The sequence below is a fragment of the Acartia tonsa genome, chromosome 15 (assembly GCF_053477335.1).
Source record: "Acartia tonsa isolate MP-2025a chromosome 15, ASM5347733v1, whole genome shotgun sequence".
NCBI lineage: Eukaryota > Metazoa > Arthropoda > Copepoda > Calanoida > Acartiidae > Acartia > Acartia tonsa.
The window spans coordinates 25,578,467-25,593,840 of NC_137274.1; the positions used below are offsets into that span (position 1 = coordinate 25,578,467).

At 33.5% G+C, this 15,374-nt stretch overlaps 1 protein-coding gene across 4 annotated transcripts in view; it reads right to left on the minus strand.

The window, feature by feature from the left end:
* The window catches only part of LOC145307473 (uncharacterized), a 28,752-nt gene extending 17,441 nt beyond the window's left edge, over positions 1-11,311 (minus strand). For 3 of the 4 annotated variants that reach the window (XM_080149919.1, XM_080149920.1, XM_080149918.1), the window contains exons 1-9: positions 11,240-11,311; positions 10,294-10,411; positions 7,554-7,620; positions 6,378-6,471; positions 5,508-5,685; positions 4,943-5,003; positions 3,142-3,204; positions 777-824; positions 330-374 (exon numbers count right to left, since the gene is read on the minus strand). In XM_080149919.1, coding sequence (XP_080006045.1) covers positions 330-374; positions 777-824; positions 3,142-3,204; positions 4,943-5,003; positions 5,508-5,685; positions 6,378-6,471; positions 7,554-7,620; positions 10,294-10,410 — 673 coding nt within the window. In that variant the 5' untranslated portion in view covers position 10,411; positions 11,240-11,311. The remainder of the gene's footprint in view (positions 1-329; positions 375-776; positions 825-3,141; positions 3,205-4,942; positions 5,004-5,507; positions 5,686-6,377; positions 6,472-7,553; positions 7,621-10,293; positions 10,412-11,239) is intronic. The other variant, XM_080149921.1, reaches the window with a different exon arrangement.
* Positions 11,312-15,374: the final 4,063 nt, after the last annotated feature.

Consider the following 15,374-nt stretch of genomic DNA (forward strand, 5'->3'; position numbering starts at 1 on the left):
CCCACTGCTACTATGTCAGATGCGCGATGTAAATAGTTAAGAGTGGGGGGAATGCCTTGGCCCAAAATAGGCACAACTCGTTACCATGCACAGTTGGGACTTTTCAGACAAAGGTCGTGCATCTCAGAGAGTTGGTTGTCTGATGGGCGAATGGACGCTTTACACCGCAATCATAAGCGGTGTATGTTTCAAGGTGCGTGGAGAAAGATCTAGAACCCGAAGCGACACCAAGCCCCCTAGAGTCTTAGCCGGGGACCCAATGCAAAATATAATACACCCCTGGCTGTTTTTTTAAAAGTATTGCGCTGGTTTTATGCTATAAAGAAGACCTATGCCTGAATTTAATTGTGCTGTCAGCTGTGTATTTAATTCTCCTATACATTCATAAAACTGATTATAGAAACCTCTAGGGGATTAAATCCAGAGAGGGAGGGAGGGGGCATTGGGCTGTTTATTACACTAGTCCCCAAAGTTTTATAATAATGTTATCTTATTCGTTAGCTTAACATACTTGCGGACTTTTATTGAATTTTGATTTGTTGGTTCATTTAGTTTTAAACGTTTCAACCACTAATTATAATCTACAGAAAAGGTAATCTTGTGTATTATCATTGGGAATGTATTTCAATTTATTGGTCTTTGACTTATAGTTTTAGATCCCTAAGTTTTAAATATTTCTTTATCACATCGTATTATAGACAGCTTTCCGCGGATATTATGCGGATAGTACTATTGAGAACCGGTTCTAATCCAGCGGATATTAATTAATTTTATGCCTGTAGTGATGTTTTGATACTGATAACTGTTGTTCGTCTCACTCTTGACTAAAATATAAATGATTATTAGCGGCTACGCTCCCTAGAGGCCTATAGGGGTAATTAAGGCGATGGGAGGGGGGAGGAAGTCAACCCTCCCCTCATTTTCAATTGTATTTTTTTTTTAAAAAAGGTAAAACAAATTTTTGGAGGGGTCATTTTTTTCAATGTAAGTTGGCGGTCGGTACCCCCCCCCCAAAAAAAAAAAAAAAAAATTAGTTATAAAATTTACCAGGATCTATGAGAAGCTACCCTGTAAAGGTGAACCATATTGGTTCAGTGGTTAGCGACAGACAGGCAAACGGAGATCCTTTCACTTTATCATAAGAATTTATCGCATCGTATTATAGAAGACAGCTTTCTCGGATATTGAAATGAAGAAAATTGTTTGTAATACAATGTTATAGAGGATTTTCAGTATGGCTAAAAACCGGTTCTAATCAAGTGAATTTTAATTGGTTTCGAAGACATACTGGAAAATAAATTTTAGAATGTCTTGGAATCCTATTAAAATCCGCTAAATTACAATCAGTTCTAAGCCATGCTGAAAAATTAGGTTTCATAACGTATTACAGACAATTTTTCATTCGTTATAAATCTTGATTTTTATAAAATTTCTTTATATTTTAATAGCCGCGGCAAACTTGTCTACACACAATTCGATTATTAAGTACCTAGGTAACTATTATTCTGTTTTTATGGACTATATGAATCTTATTTTAAAACTGTACAAGACATGTTTTTTTATGATAGCTCCGAATCTAATAAATATTCTGAGGCTGATTCTTTAAAAAAAATAATGGTCGCTGCCAGCTAGTGAGGCAAAATTGTTTTTTTGTAAAAAAAATCCTCCAAAATCACATAAAAAATCTACAAAAATTCAACAAAATCTTATGTTAATAACCCTTTTATGATTTTTGTAGATTTTTTGTGCGATTTTGGAGGATTTTTCACAAAAATAATTTTGCCCCACCAGCGATCAGCTACCCTAATTTTTTTATGAATCCACCTTTGATCCATAATGAAAAAACATGTCGCGTATAGTAACATCCATAAGTAGCGAAGCACCAACAGATAAAGTAAATTATTGACCAGATGTTCAGGTACTATCCTTATAATAAAGTAACAGGATGTTTATCTGTCTGTTTGTTTAGAAGGATCTCGCTAACCGCTGAACCAATCTGGTTCTCCTTAACAGGGTAGCTCCTTATAGTTCCCGGGAAGGTTTATAATTATTTTGGGGAATTGTACCACAACCCACCCAAGAGAAATCACAAAAATCGAAAATTACCTAAGGACTTGAATGCAACAAAGACATGAAATAAACGTTTACAGTTTAGAGGCATCTAGACGCGCGTAGCCGCTAGTATGCGATAATTTGACAATCAAAAAATAAATTATTTATCCTTAGCTCAGCTTGACCGACAGAAAAACGGTCAAAGTAACTCAACTACTGGGATGCACTTTGATAATAAAGGGAATATTCGCCAAAAAAATCAGTTGGTAGATCTTAAAACTAGCGGCTACGCCCCTAGAGGCCTCTAGTGGCACTTTAAATGTTTTTGTTAGTTAAAATCTCTACGATATTTCTTTATGTTTCAATACCTCTTTATGTTACGTTAAAGTCTCCCGAATATTAAAAAATTTAGATTTTTTTCGTCATTTCTCTTGGCAGGGATAGGTATAATGACATTATTTCCCGCCGAAATTTTTTTTGCCTTTTCTCGGCGGTTTTCGGCGGTTGCGCCGCCGTTTCTTCACAGTTCCATATTGTACCCCTATAAAGCAACTGCCATGCAAAATCTCAGACCTGTAACTCTTTTTTTTAGTTGAGTTCCTTTGACTTTTAGTTTTGGTTTCAAAAAGTGTCACTTTCGCCCCCCCCTTTAGATTTTTTTGTCATTTCTCTTGGCAGGGATAGGTATAATGACATTATTTTATTTGTTGCTTTAGGTGCAACTTTGGGGACTTTAATCAATTTTGCTTGGTTCGTTCCTTTAGTTCAGTGTAAAATGTTTCAACCGCTAATTTTAATCTACAAAATGGGTAATTTTGGGAATGTACATCAATTTAACGGCCATTGTCTTATCCTATTAGATCCCTGGTCTATCAGTGAAAGTCTTTTTTAGTAGCGAAGCTACTCTATGATTCACTTTGTCCGTCAGTCAGTCTGTAACGCTATAGGGGAAATGGAATTTACTCAGCTCCTATAAAAGATAGAAAGTTGAAAGTTTTTGACAACATTTCTATTATTAACGAGCACAATTAACTATAAAACATCAATGGCGGTCGGACCGCTTTTTAGCAGGTTTTAGACTATTTTTACCTATAATAGAAGTTGGTGTGGTGTAATACCTTCCATCCGTCCCCAAGGTCAAGACAATGGGTGCTGAAATAATAAATGAATATTATTAAAACTTTGGATACTTTTAAAAAGGTTATTAAAAAGAGAACCTCTTTTCTCTTATTCATTCGAATCCGGTGGATAAGAGCCGGATCTAATCCATACAAAAAAACTATGTCTATCATCGTAATATATCCAGCTTTCTATGAATATAAAAATGTACAATCATAAGATTAAAACCAGTTTTTTAAGCCCGTGCCTTCGGCACCTCGGGGCTAAAAAAAACTGGTTTTAATCTTATAATTGTACATTCTATATCCGCGGAAAGCTGTTTATAATACGATGCGAGAAAAACCTATTCCAGTATGGCTTCAAAGAAACCGATTAATATCCGCTGGATTAAAACCATTCCAGTCAGCCATACTGAAAAATTAGGTATAGCATCGGCACAGACAATTTTCCACGAATATTAAGATGAAAATCATGATATTAAAACCGAAAAACTTGTTTTATACCTAATATTTTTCATTTTAATATCCGCAAAAAGCTGTCTATAATACGATGCGATAAATAACTATTCTAAAATTCGTCTAGGTCTGTCTGTAACAAATACACTATGATTCAAGGAGGGACGAGACAATGAATTGTAAATTAAACTGGATGGAACCCAAAGTACTTTATCTAAATCGTTGGAAGTAAAACTTTGGGTACTTTTAACAAAGTTACAGTGTACATCTAAATGTCTGTCTGTCTAACAATCTTGATAAATGTATATCCAGCTATCTATCTACCTAGCTAAATGTATATCGTTCTGTCCTATCTTCTTTGCTAGATGTTTGTCTATATAATGGCTTTCTACCTAGCTAGCTAAATGTTTGTCTATATGGCTTTCTACCTACCTAGCTAAATGTTTTATTTCTATATATCTACCTTGATAAATGTATTATATATTTATCTATCTTAATAAATGTCTGTTTGTCTGTCTATCTATATGTCTATCTGTCTATCTGTCTATCTGTCTATCTGTCTATCTGTCTATCTGTCTATCTGTATATCTATCTATCTATCTATCTATCTATCTATCTATCTATCTATCTATCTATCTATCTATCTATCTATCTATCTATCTATCTATCTATCTATCTATCTATCTATCTATCTATCTATCTATCTATCTATCTATCTATCTATCTATCTATCTATCTATCTATCTATCTATCTATCTATCTATCTATCTATCTATCTATCTATCTATCTATCTATCTATCTATCTATCTATCTATCTACATATCTATCTATCTATCTATCTATCTATCTATCTATCTATCTATCTATCTATCTATCTATCTATCTATCTATCTATCTATCTATCTATCTATCTATCTATCTATCTATCTATCTATCTATCTATCTATCTATCTATCTATCTATCTATCTATCTATCTATCTATCTATCTATCTATCTATCTATCTATCTATCTATCTATCTATCTATCTATCTACATATCTATCTATCTATCTATCTATCTATCTATCTATCTATCTATCTATCTATCTATCTATCTATCTATCTATCTATCTATCTATCTATCTATCTATCTATCTATCTATCTATCTATCTATCTATCTATCTATCTATCTATCTATCTATCTATCTATCTATCTATCTATCTATCTATCTATCTATCTATCTATCTATCTATCTATCTATCTATCTATATATCTATCTATCTATCTATCTATCTATCTATCTATCTATCTATCTATCTATCTATCTACAAACCTGTGGCTTGTTGTAAATTTTGCAAGGTAGGTACAGGGCGTTTTATTTTAGGTATGGGCAACTGATGAAACAGATAATTTTATTTTTATGGTTTTTTTTTACTTTGGGTACTATAGGTAACCATTGTAATTTTTCTTTTTTTGGCTTATTATTTAGACTTTGGGTACTGTTGCAATTTTTCTTATTTTGACTTATTATTTGAGTTTGGATACTAGCGCCATTGAGACTGTTCTAATTTTTAATGCGTTGTGTAATTGTATTAAGGATGTAAGGTGATATATAGTAACAATTTAAAATCATAAATTCCTTATCGGTGCTTTGTAAAACAACCTAGAAAGGGAGGAGACAATGGGCTATTAATTACACTAATCCCCAAAGTTTTATAATAACATTTTCTTATTGGTTGGCTTCACAACTTTGGGGACTTCATTAAGTTGAGTGTTCTAACATTTCAAACACAAGTTTTAAGAAGTGGTAATAGTGTATCATGATTGGGGATGTACAACAATTTATCGGCCATTATCCCTTTAGATCCCTGAAAGCAAGCATATGAAATTATCAATTCCTTAGCAGTGCTTTGTTGGGCATTCACCGCGGCGGGCACAGGGCGGCTTGGCGTATGTATGGCGGCAGAGTAGCTGATGAACTGGGCTGGCGGCGGGAGCTGTGGCGGTGGCGGCGAGAATATGGATTGTTGTGGGGATAGCGGTGGACTGTTGCGTCGGCTGTTGCTTGTGCTGTCACTTAAAGAGGGGGAGGTATGTTGTGCAAAAATCCGTAAAAGTGTGAGTTTTAAGGCTTAAAAACAGTAGTAGAACGATAATATTCACTAAATATGTGTCTAGAACCATAGACAACATTTTTTATACATAAATATTTAGTGAAGATAATCGTTTTACTGAAATGTTTTTTAGCCTTACACCTTTACGAAATTTTAGCACAACCTACCTCCCCCTTTTTCATAATCTATAGGTAATACAAAGAAGAATGACGTCTGTCTGTCTGAAGCTTAAGATCTCAGTAACCACTGAACCGATTGAGCTCAACTCTCCAGGGAATATACCTACTGGTCCTGTGGTGGAAAAGTTACAGCTGGCGGCAGCCTAGCAGAGGCCAAGAGTATGATGTGTAGATAGGGCTGGGCCGCCAACTGTTCTTTTCCAACTGTTTGTTTAATTTCAGGGAAAAAAATCTACCAAGGATCATTTGCGTATCAAGTGTCATTTGCATATTGATTACGAGATGGTTGCATTAAACCTCTCCCCACTTTTATTTATTAATTGGACTTTTAGAAGTAAAAAATAGACATGGAAAAAAATGTTTAAATGAGTTTTTTGATTTTAGGTAGGAGACGGATCCGTTTTTTTTTCAGTGGCGGCTCCGCGAAGCCACAACAAAATCAAGCAGCTCCACAACAACAACAACAACAACCTACCTATGGTCCGAGTCTGTTGGTGAACTGGGGGGGAAGGGAGAATCCGGTTCAGATTTGACACTCTCCCCGTATCCACTCTCTCCACAGCTGAGCTCTGCAATTAGAGATAGATAGATAGATATTTAGATAGATAGATAGATATTTAGATAGATAGATAGATAGATAGATAGATAGATAGATAGATAGATAGATAGATAGATAGATAGATAGATAGATAGATAGATAGATAGATAGATAGATAGATAGATAGATAGATAGATAGATAGATAGATACTTAGATAGATAGATATTTAGATAGATAGATAGATAAGATTTGACACTCTCCCCGTAACCACTCTCACCACAGCTGAGCTCTGCAATTAGAGATAGATAGATAGATATTTAGATAGATAGATAGATAGATAGATAGATAGATAGATAGATATTTAGATAGATAGATAGATAGATAGATAGATAAGATTTGACACTCTCCCCGTAACCACTCTCTCCACAGCTGAGCTCTGCAATTATAGATAGATAGATAGATTAGATTCATAAAATCAATAATAGAGAAAATAAATCCGTCAAGTAAAAAGAGGAAAATCCGCGAATGAAATTGTTGCAGAAGGGGGAAAGATGAAGAAAGGGGGGGGGGGTGAACGGAGAAGTGTAAAACTAGACTTAAAATTGCAGGGGTGTATAATTCTGCATGGGATCCCCTATTAAACGGAGGGGGGGAGGGATAAAATGAAGAAATAAAAAGACCTGTAAACATTTTTCAAGTTTATTTCCCCTCCTTGAGAGAAAAAATAATCGAAAAATATGTGGGAGGGGTACCTATAAAATGACGTAATAGTTATTTATCACATTATAGACAGCTTTCCGTGGATATTAAAATAAAAAATTATGCGATTAATACCAGTTTTGTTAGACCCAAGGGAAGGCCCTGGCTAATAAAACTGTTATAAATTCTATGACTTTTATTTCAATATTCGTGGAAAAATGTCAGCAATACAATGCTATACATGTTTTTTTTCAGTATGGATGACCAAACTGGTTCTAATCCTGCGGATATTAATCGGTTTGGAAGCCATACTGGAAAAGATCTTAAATGTAGAAAGAACCTACAATTATGATAAACAAAAGTAGGTACCCAAGGTTTTGTTTTAAAACTTTGGGTACCAAAAAAATGTTTACCTGGAAAAATTTGGTCCTGCAGTCCGTGGAGATCAAACTCCATCATTCCTGTCAACATCTCTTCATCCTGAATAATATCCGCTGGATGAGAACCGGTTCTCGGCCATACTATTCGTATATTAACCCCGGACTGCTGTCTATGATACTATGCTATTTATAAATATATAAAACTCAGGGATCTAAAGGGAAAAGACAATGGTAGATGAATTGATGTACATACCCAATGATGATGCACAAAATTATTACTTCTTTAGATCAAAATTAGTGGTTAGAACGTTTAAACATTCAACTTAATAAAATTGTAATCTAAAGGAGGAGTAATTTTTTTCCATACAACCATAAATTTAGGGGGGGGGGGGGGTTTAATGCAACCATCTCATAATCAGTGAGCAAATGGCACTTAGAATTCGAATTTCCATCTGAAATTTTGCATGAGTAATCCTTGGTAGGTCTATTTTCCCTAAATCGAACAAAAAGTTGGAAAAGTAACGGCGTGCGGCTCAGTCGTTCGATTTAGGGAAAATAGACCTACCAAGGATTACTCATGCAAAATTTCAGATGGAAATTTGAGTTCTAAGTGCCATTTGCTCGCTGATTACGAGATGGTTGCATTAAACCCCCCCCCCCCCCCTTTAACAAACAAGGATGACATTATCCATAAAAGCGAAGCTTTGAAACGGTTAGACAAATAAAAATTAACACATGTAGAGTGTCAGAAATAAATAAGCAGAATATAAATGCATAAGTCTAATAAAATTGAATAGAAATAGAAGAGTAGAAGAATATTGTGAACCCTTTTTTCGTCAAATCTAAGAGAGAACATTCCTAGCAGACAAAAGTATTGTTTACTTTCGACTCAAGCTGATGTGGATTCTTAAAAAATGATAGACTCGCTATTCGATAGTGAGGCAAAATTATTTTTGTGAAAAATCATCCAAAAGCACATTAAAAATCTACAAAAATTAAACAAAATCATATGTTAATAACCCTCTTAAGATTTTATTTCATTTTTGTAAATTTTTTTATTCGATTTTGGAGGATTTTTCACAAAAATAATTTTGCCTCACCAGCGAGTTGCCAGCCTAACTTTTTTTTTAAGAATCCAACTTTGTTTCAAGCTTTCAAATTGTAAACGAAATTTTTGGGCAATTAATTCTGATTCCGCAAAGCTTTCTATTAAGAAAATATACTGTTAACAGCTGACTTTTATGTATGTATGAAATGAAAAAAAACATGCCTTCGTAGGAAAATGTGTACATAATTTCAACCAATGAGATCCAATGTAAATTCCGATGCGATTCTCCTATTGGCTCAATCAGACATTCCCTCTCTTTCTTAGTACCTTTATTTAAAATTGTAAGTAAACTTGTTGCAAAATTGAGTAAATACAGTATTCTGTTTTAGGACATGCCTACATTTTTAGGATTTTTTACATAGGACTTGATTATAGATATGCTTCGCTTATAAGAATAAGTAGAAACGTCTAAGGAATCAGTATTTCAAAAAAAAGAGAAAAGGATATGTTATATGTTCTAGGGATGGGAATCCGTCGAATTTTTGGGCCGGATTCGGATTCCGGATTCTGAAGGAATCCGTCAAAAAAAGTGACGGATTCTTGCGGATTCCGGATTCTTATTTTTGGCGGATTCCGGATTCGGATTCCGGATTCTAGCAGTATTTTAAAAGGCCGTCCGTCACAGAGGGATAGCTTTTTTCGTTAATTTATCACTATGTTACTTAGTTGAAGCCTTGATTTGTTTAAAGTGTTGACTTCCAGCATAACTAAAACATTTACATCACATTAGTAATTATTAAAATTTGTTATGTAGAAATTTTTTTTTATCTTTGCCTTCAAACAGAGGGAGTTGTAAGAAAATAGACGGTAATTTTAGCCTACCAATTTAGAATCCGGAATCCGCTATAAAAAACGGATTCCGGATCCGGATTCGGATTCCAAAATTGGCCAAAAATTGGGCGGATTCCGGATTCCGATTCCGGATCCGGATTCCCATCACTAATATGTTCTAATATAATTCACTATTTCTGTTCGTCCGTCTGTCATTCCGTCCCTTAGCTATGGAGGAAATGTGATTTTCTTGGCTGAAACTTCTTGTCAACATTCCCATCATTATGGAGCATAATTAACTATATAACACCCCTGGCTGTCGGACTGCTTAAAAGCAGGTTTTTGGCTAGTTTTATATTCACACTTTCCCCCATATCTTTGGTGTTTACAGTTTTGTTTTAATTTTTTTAAGGTGAAAAATAAAAAATATATGTTCTAATGAAAAAAAACTATATACCTATCCAGTATGGCTTTGAAATCGATTAATATCCGCTGGATTAGAGCCGATTCTCTGCCATGCTGAAAAATCGTATCACAGACAATTTTCCATGAAAGTTAAAATAAAATTAACACCAATTTGTTTTAATTGTATAGTTTATCATTTTAATAACCGCGGAAAGCTGTCTGTAATACGGCGGTGCAATAAATAAAAATGATCTAAAGGGATAAGACAATTACCGATAAATTTATGTTCTTCCCCTATGATGAAACACAAAATTACCCCATCTATAGATTAAAATTAGTTGTTAAAACGTTTGAGGTAACCAACCAATCAAAATTCGCCAAAGAAGTTAACTTGTTAAGCCAACGAATAAGCAAACGTTCTTATAAAACTTTTGGAACTAGTGTAATAAACAGCCCATTGTCCCCTCTCTCTCTGGATAAATAACTAACCTGATATGAGGCATCGTTGGCAAATTGTTGCAGGTCTAGGTCCTGTGATAGTTGGTGCAACAAATCTTCATCCCCTTCTTCCCCCATCTCGCCTCCAGAATAGTGGCTTGCAGGCATTCTAAATGATGATACACAAAATTACCCTTCTGTAGATTAAATTAGTGGTTGAAAACGGTTGAACAATCGACTTTATGAATTAACCAATCAAAATTTGATAAAAGTTTTTAGGTAATCTCAAGAACAAGAATATGTAATTATAAAACTTTGGGGACTAGTGTTATTAACATTCCTTTCTCCCACCACCTTGCCTCCAGAATAGTGGCCGTAGCAGCATTCTAGATAATCCACTGGATTAGAACCAGTTCTCAGTCATAATATCCGCGGATAACTGTCTATAATACGAGGCGATAAATAACTATAAAACTCAGGGATCTAAATGGATAAGACAATGGTCTATAAATCCTAAATGATCCCAAATGATGATGCACAAAATTACCCCTTCTGTAGATTACTAGGTATTAGAGCTTGAAATCGTTTGAACACTTAATATAATAAAGCAAACAAACAAAATTTGATACCTATAAGAAACCAAGCTTTTTAGCTAATTCCAAGAACAAGAAAATGTGATTATAAAAAACTTTAGGGGACTAGTGTAATTAACAGCCCATAGCTTTATTCTTTATCTTAGGCATGCTAGACCTTGCATGGTGATTCCTGCAGTTTTAAGGAACGATTTAGATAGCGTAACAACTCCATAATCGTTACCAGAAAGTCCGTACATCCATTTTAAACATGTTAATGTTCAAATTGTACCTACCTACCTACCTGTAAATAGTAGGTAGAATTTTACGAAAATTCTAAATTGACAGGTCCGACAAATACTCTATTTCTTAAGCGTTTAGAACAGACACACAGACATCCTGTTACTTTATGAAGTGGATGTTACCTTCAAGCAATTTTTCTGTTAAGCTTTTGAATTTGTTTTTCTTCAATACATTATTAATAAGCATATATTTCTGAAAAATAAAATAAGTACCTTTTATATTATATATATAAAAAATGCATTTCACTACTTTTTTGGTAGGTAGGTTTTGAAAACTAACAAGGATCTAAAGGGATAAGACAATGCCCGATATAATGATATACATCTCCAATGATGACACACAAAGTTAACTCCTCTGTAGATTGAAATTAGTAGTTGAAACGTTTGTACACTCAACTAAATGAACCAACCAAAGAATAAGGTATAACCATCAAGTAAATTATATATTAAATCATAATTGGGAGGCAGATAAAAAAGGTCGTCAATTTTACTAAGTGTACGTTGACCCCAACAACAGCTAAAAATTACTTTATGGATTAAGCTGGAATTAGCCCCAAAGTTATCAAGCCAACAAATAAGAACACATTATTATATTTGATATTCATATTTATATTTATAACACTTAGATAAAAGTACTTCTAGTAACTGCTAATTAAATTGATATGGTTATATTCTTTACTCGCAGTAAAGATTTCTACAAATCTAGGGCATGTTTTTAACTTTTTTAAAGGGGATAAATGGATAAATTAATTGTTAACAATTCATAACCCATAAAGAAAAAAGCTGGGGATGGGACATTGGGCTGTTTATTCGATCCCACTAGTCCCTAAAGTTTTATAACAGCGTTTTCTTATTTGTTTGCTTAAAAAATTTGGGGACTTGATTGAGTTTTGATTGTTTGGTTTATGAAGTTGAATGGTTACACGTTTCAACCACTAATTTTACGCAACGGAAGATGTTATTTGGTGTGTTACATCATTGGGGATGTACACCAATTTATCGGCAATTGTCTTATCCCTTTAGATCCCTGCATAAAAAAAGATTCACGGTCTTAAAAGGGACACCAAATCGGTGGTTATGTGCTTCTAGCATATAAAAACCAAGATATAAAATTAAATAGCTTAAAACCTTCCCCCCCCCCCCCCTATATAATTGGAGAACACTAATCGGTTCAGTAGTTATAGATATTTTATGATACAGACAAAAAAAAACCTTTCTACTTTATATAATAGTTTTTAATAATTTATAATCAATTATTAATTAATATAGAATGCTGTTTTTGTCAATAAAATTGCCTTTTTTCACTTGTTAAACGTTGACTAAACAACACACACACACACACACATACACACACACACACACACTGCCGGTGTAGTATTACTTCAAGACAGAGTCGCCGTATATTTAAAGTCAGGGATCTAAAGGGATAAGACAATGGCCCCTTATTGATGTACATCCCTAATGATAATACACAAAATTATTTCTTCTGTAGATAAAAATTGGTGGTTTAAAGGTTTAGACACTCAACTTAATTGACCACATTGATCGGTTTCAAAGCCAAACTGGAAAATATTTTTCATATTTTTAAAAACTATTTTATGGTACCTCTGTTATATTGTTTATTTATGATAAGACGATGCAACTTTTGTTTAATTCAAAAATAAAATAATCTTTAAAATCTTCCAAATTTTGTTTTAAAAATGTTTGAAAATTATTTGGTACAAATTTTTGAATTGGTGGATTTTTCAAAAAAAATATTGAAAGATTTTGTTTTTAATAATAAAAGTTGCGACAGTTATTGATGACAAGTGGACAAGCGCAAATGCCGCTAAAAAATTTATTATGAAAGTTCTAAGGATAATAATTTTATAGAATTACAATACGATTTAGACTAAAACAGTGTTGTGATTTACATTATTTAATAAATAAAGAGTAGCCATTTCTCACATCGTATTATAGACAGCTTCCCGCGGATATTGAAATGAAAAATAGTAAGATTAAAACTTGTTTTGTTAGCCCCGAGATGCCAAAGGCCCGGTTTAACAAAACTGGTGTTGATTTTATGATTTTTTTGTATTACTATACACATAATTTTTCTGTATTATTGTGCTCTGTATGATTTTTCAGTATGGCTAGGAACCGATTCTTATCCGGCGGATATTAACCGGTTTGAAACCACAATGGAAATAACATGGATGCAAGATATTAATAAAAAAATAAAAACCTATTTTTTTTATTTAGATCGATTTTAACAAATGATTTTTAGGGAGGGTTGGACATTGTGCTGTAATTATTACATTAGCCCCCAAAGTTTTATAATAACGTTTTCTTATTCATTGGCTTAGAAACTCTAAGAACTTTTGTTGAATTTTGATTGGTTTACAAAGTTGAGCGTCTAAACGTTCTAACTACCAATTGTAATTTACAAAAGGGGGTAATTTTGTGCATCATCATTGGGAATGTACATAAATTTATTGGCCATTGTCTTATCCCTTTAGATCCTTGGAATTTACAGTCAAATGTCCCTTTCTCTATAAAATAAGTAGTCGAGCCATTTATCTTAAATACAAGCAGAGAAAATAATGCTTAAGTGTTTTTAGACGGACACACAGACATTTTAAATTATATTGGTCAAATGCTCTAAAGACAATTAACCTTTTGATTGCACGAACCTTTTTTGGAAGTCATAACCATTCAAATATTAAAAAAGACTGTCCCAAATGTATCCAGGACCCCTATTAAGTTACTATAAAATGAAGAAATCCATAGGTTTAGTCATTGAGATCTTAGTAGACAAACAAAAAAAAACTTTACTACTTTTAAGTCTAAGATTTTTTATAATTAGAGTCTGTTATAACCTATGATTGAACCACACCTAAGGGATAGTTCTTATCAACTTTAAACTTTGCAGAATGATTCTTGTAACAGTTAGGTACGATTTAAAAAGGATATGATCAGCACCAAAGAGTACTTTTAAAACACGCAGATTTTTTGACAATTCATTCATTTTCAAATATTGATTCCCAGAACAACAAGGTACAATATTTTAGGCGAAGTATCTCCATAATCAAGTCCTAAAAATGTGAGAATGTCATTAAACAGTATCCTGTATTAACCAATTAGTGCCGAGTGCCACTTTTATTGGCCGATCGAGCTGAAAATCTCAGGGAAGCTTTATAATGGTCAAAACGGAATTCCAATTTTTTTGTTTTGCTCTAGTGGCATGCACAGGAAAGTTGCAAAAAAAACCCGGTTCGGCATGGCCATAAATGCACAACGGGTATTTTGACCCGTTTTGGGTTTTTTTTACTAAATACCAGGTTATTTTGATAAAAAAATGAAAAATGTAATTTTTGAACGCCCAAAGTGAGATGAACACTTTTTAGAACTTTGATCCCATCTGTAATTGAAAACTACACAACCTCATGTAATCTATAGAGCTACAAGTAATATACGAAGCGATTTAATTCAAATTTAGTGTTTCGGCTATATGTGCCGCCGTTTTCGGTTAAAAAAACCGTTTGTCGAAGTTTTAAAACACACACACTACAAAAAAAGAACATATAAAATTTGGGTGTTACATATCAGAAAAAGAGCATAACAATATTGGGTGACACATATAGAGATTACTAGGGTATACTGATTAGGGTGGCTCAAGAATAATAAATCATAAACAAATATTTAATGGTTGAAAAGTTAAAACTGGGTAATAAAACCAAAACCGAGCAGGGTTTTAAAACTGTCAGGTATTTATGGCCATGCCGAACCGGGTCTAATAGGGCGTAAAAAAACAATAAAAAAATCATATAAAAAATAATAATTTGAATGAAACGAATTCACAAATAGATGTACTTGTCAATAAACATTAGATTTCACAAAAAAAATCAGCAACTTTACTATAAAAACAAAAAAGTTAGAAGGGGTATTTGGAATTCACCTAAATTTTCATGTTTGTTGAGCTATACCGGCAAACGGAAGTAAGCAAAACTGCCTGCTCCAGGGGGAAATGAAAGCCAGGGTAGTAGAGGGGGGATTCATACTGAGAATGATGCAATTATGAAGCTGGAAACCGTTTTTTTTTTTACATTTTCTGGAACCGGGTTTTAATACCAGGTTCATCACTAATGGGTTAATTATTTTTCATCTCATTTATGTAATACAATTTTTTAGGCATAAAAATTAATATTCTGCTTATTAAGTTCTAACCTTCTAGAAAAGTTTATGTCCATATGAAATATTCTCAATCTTTAGAGCTTTG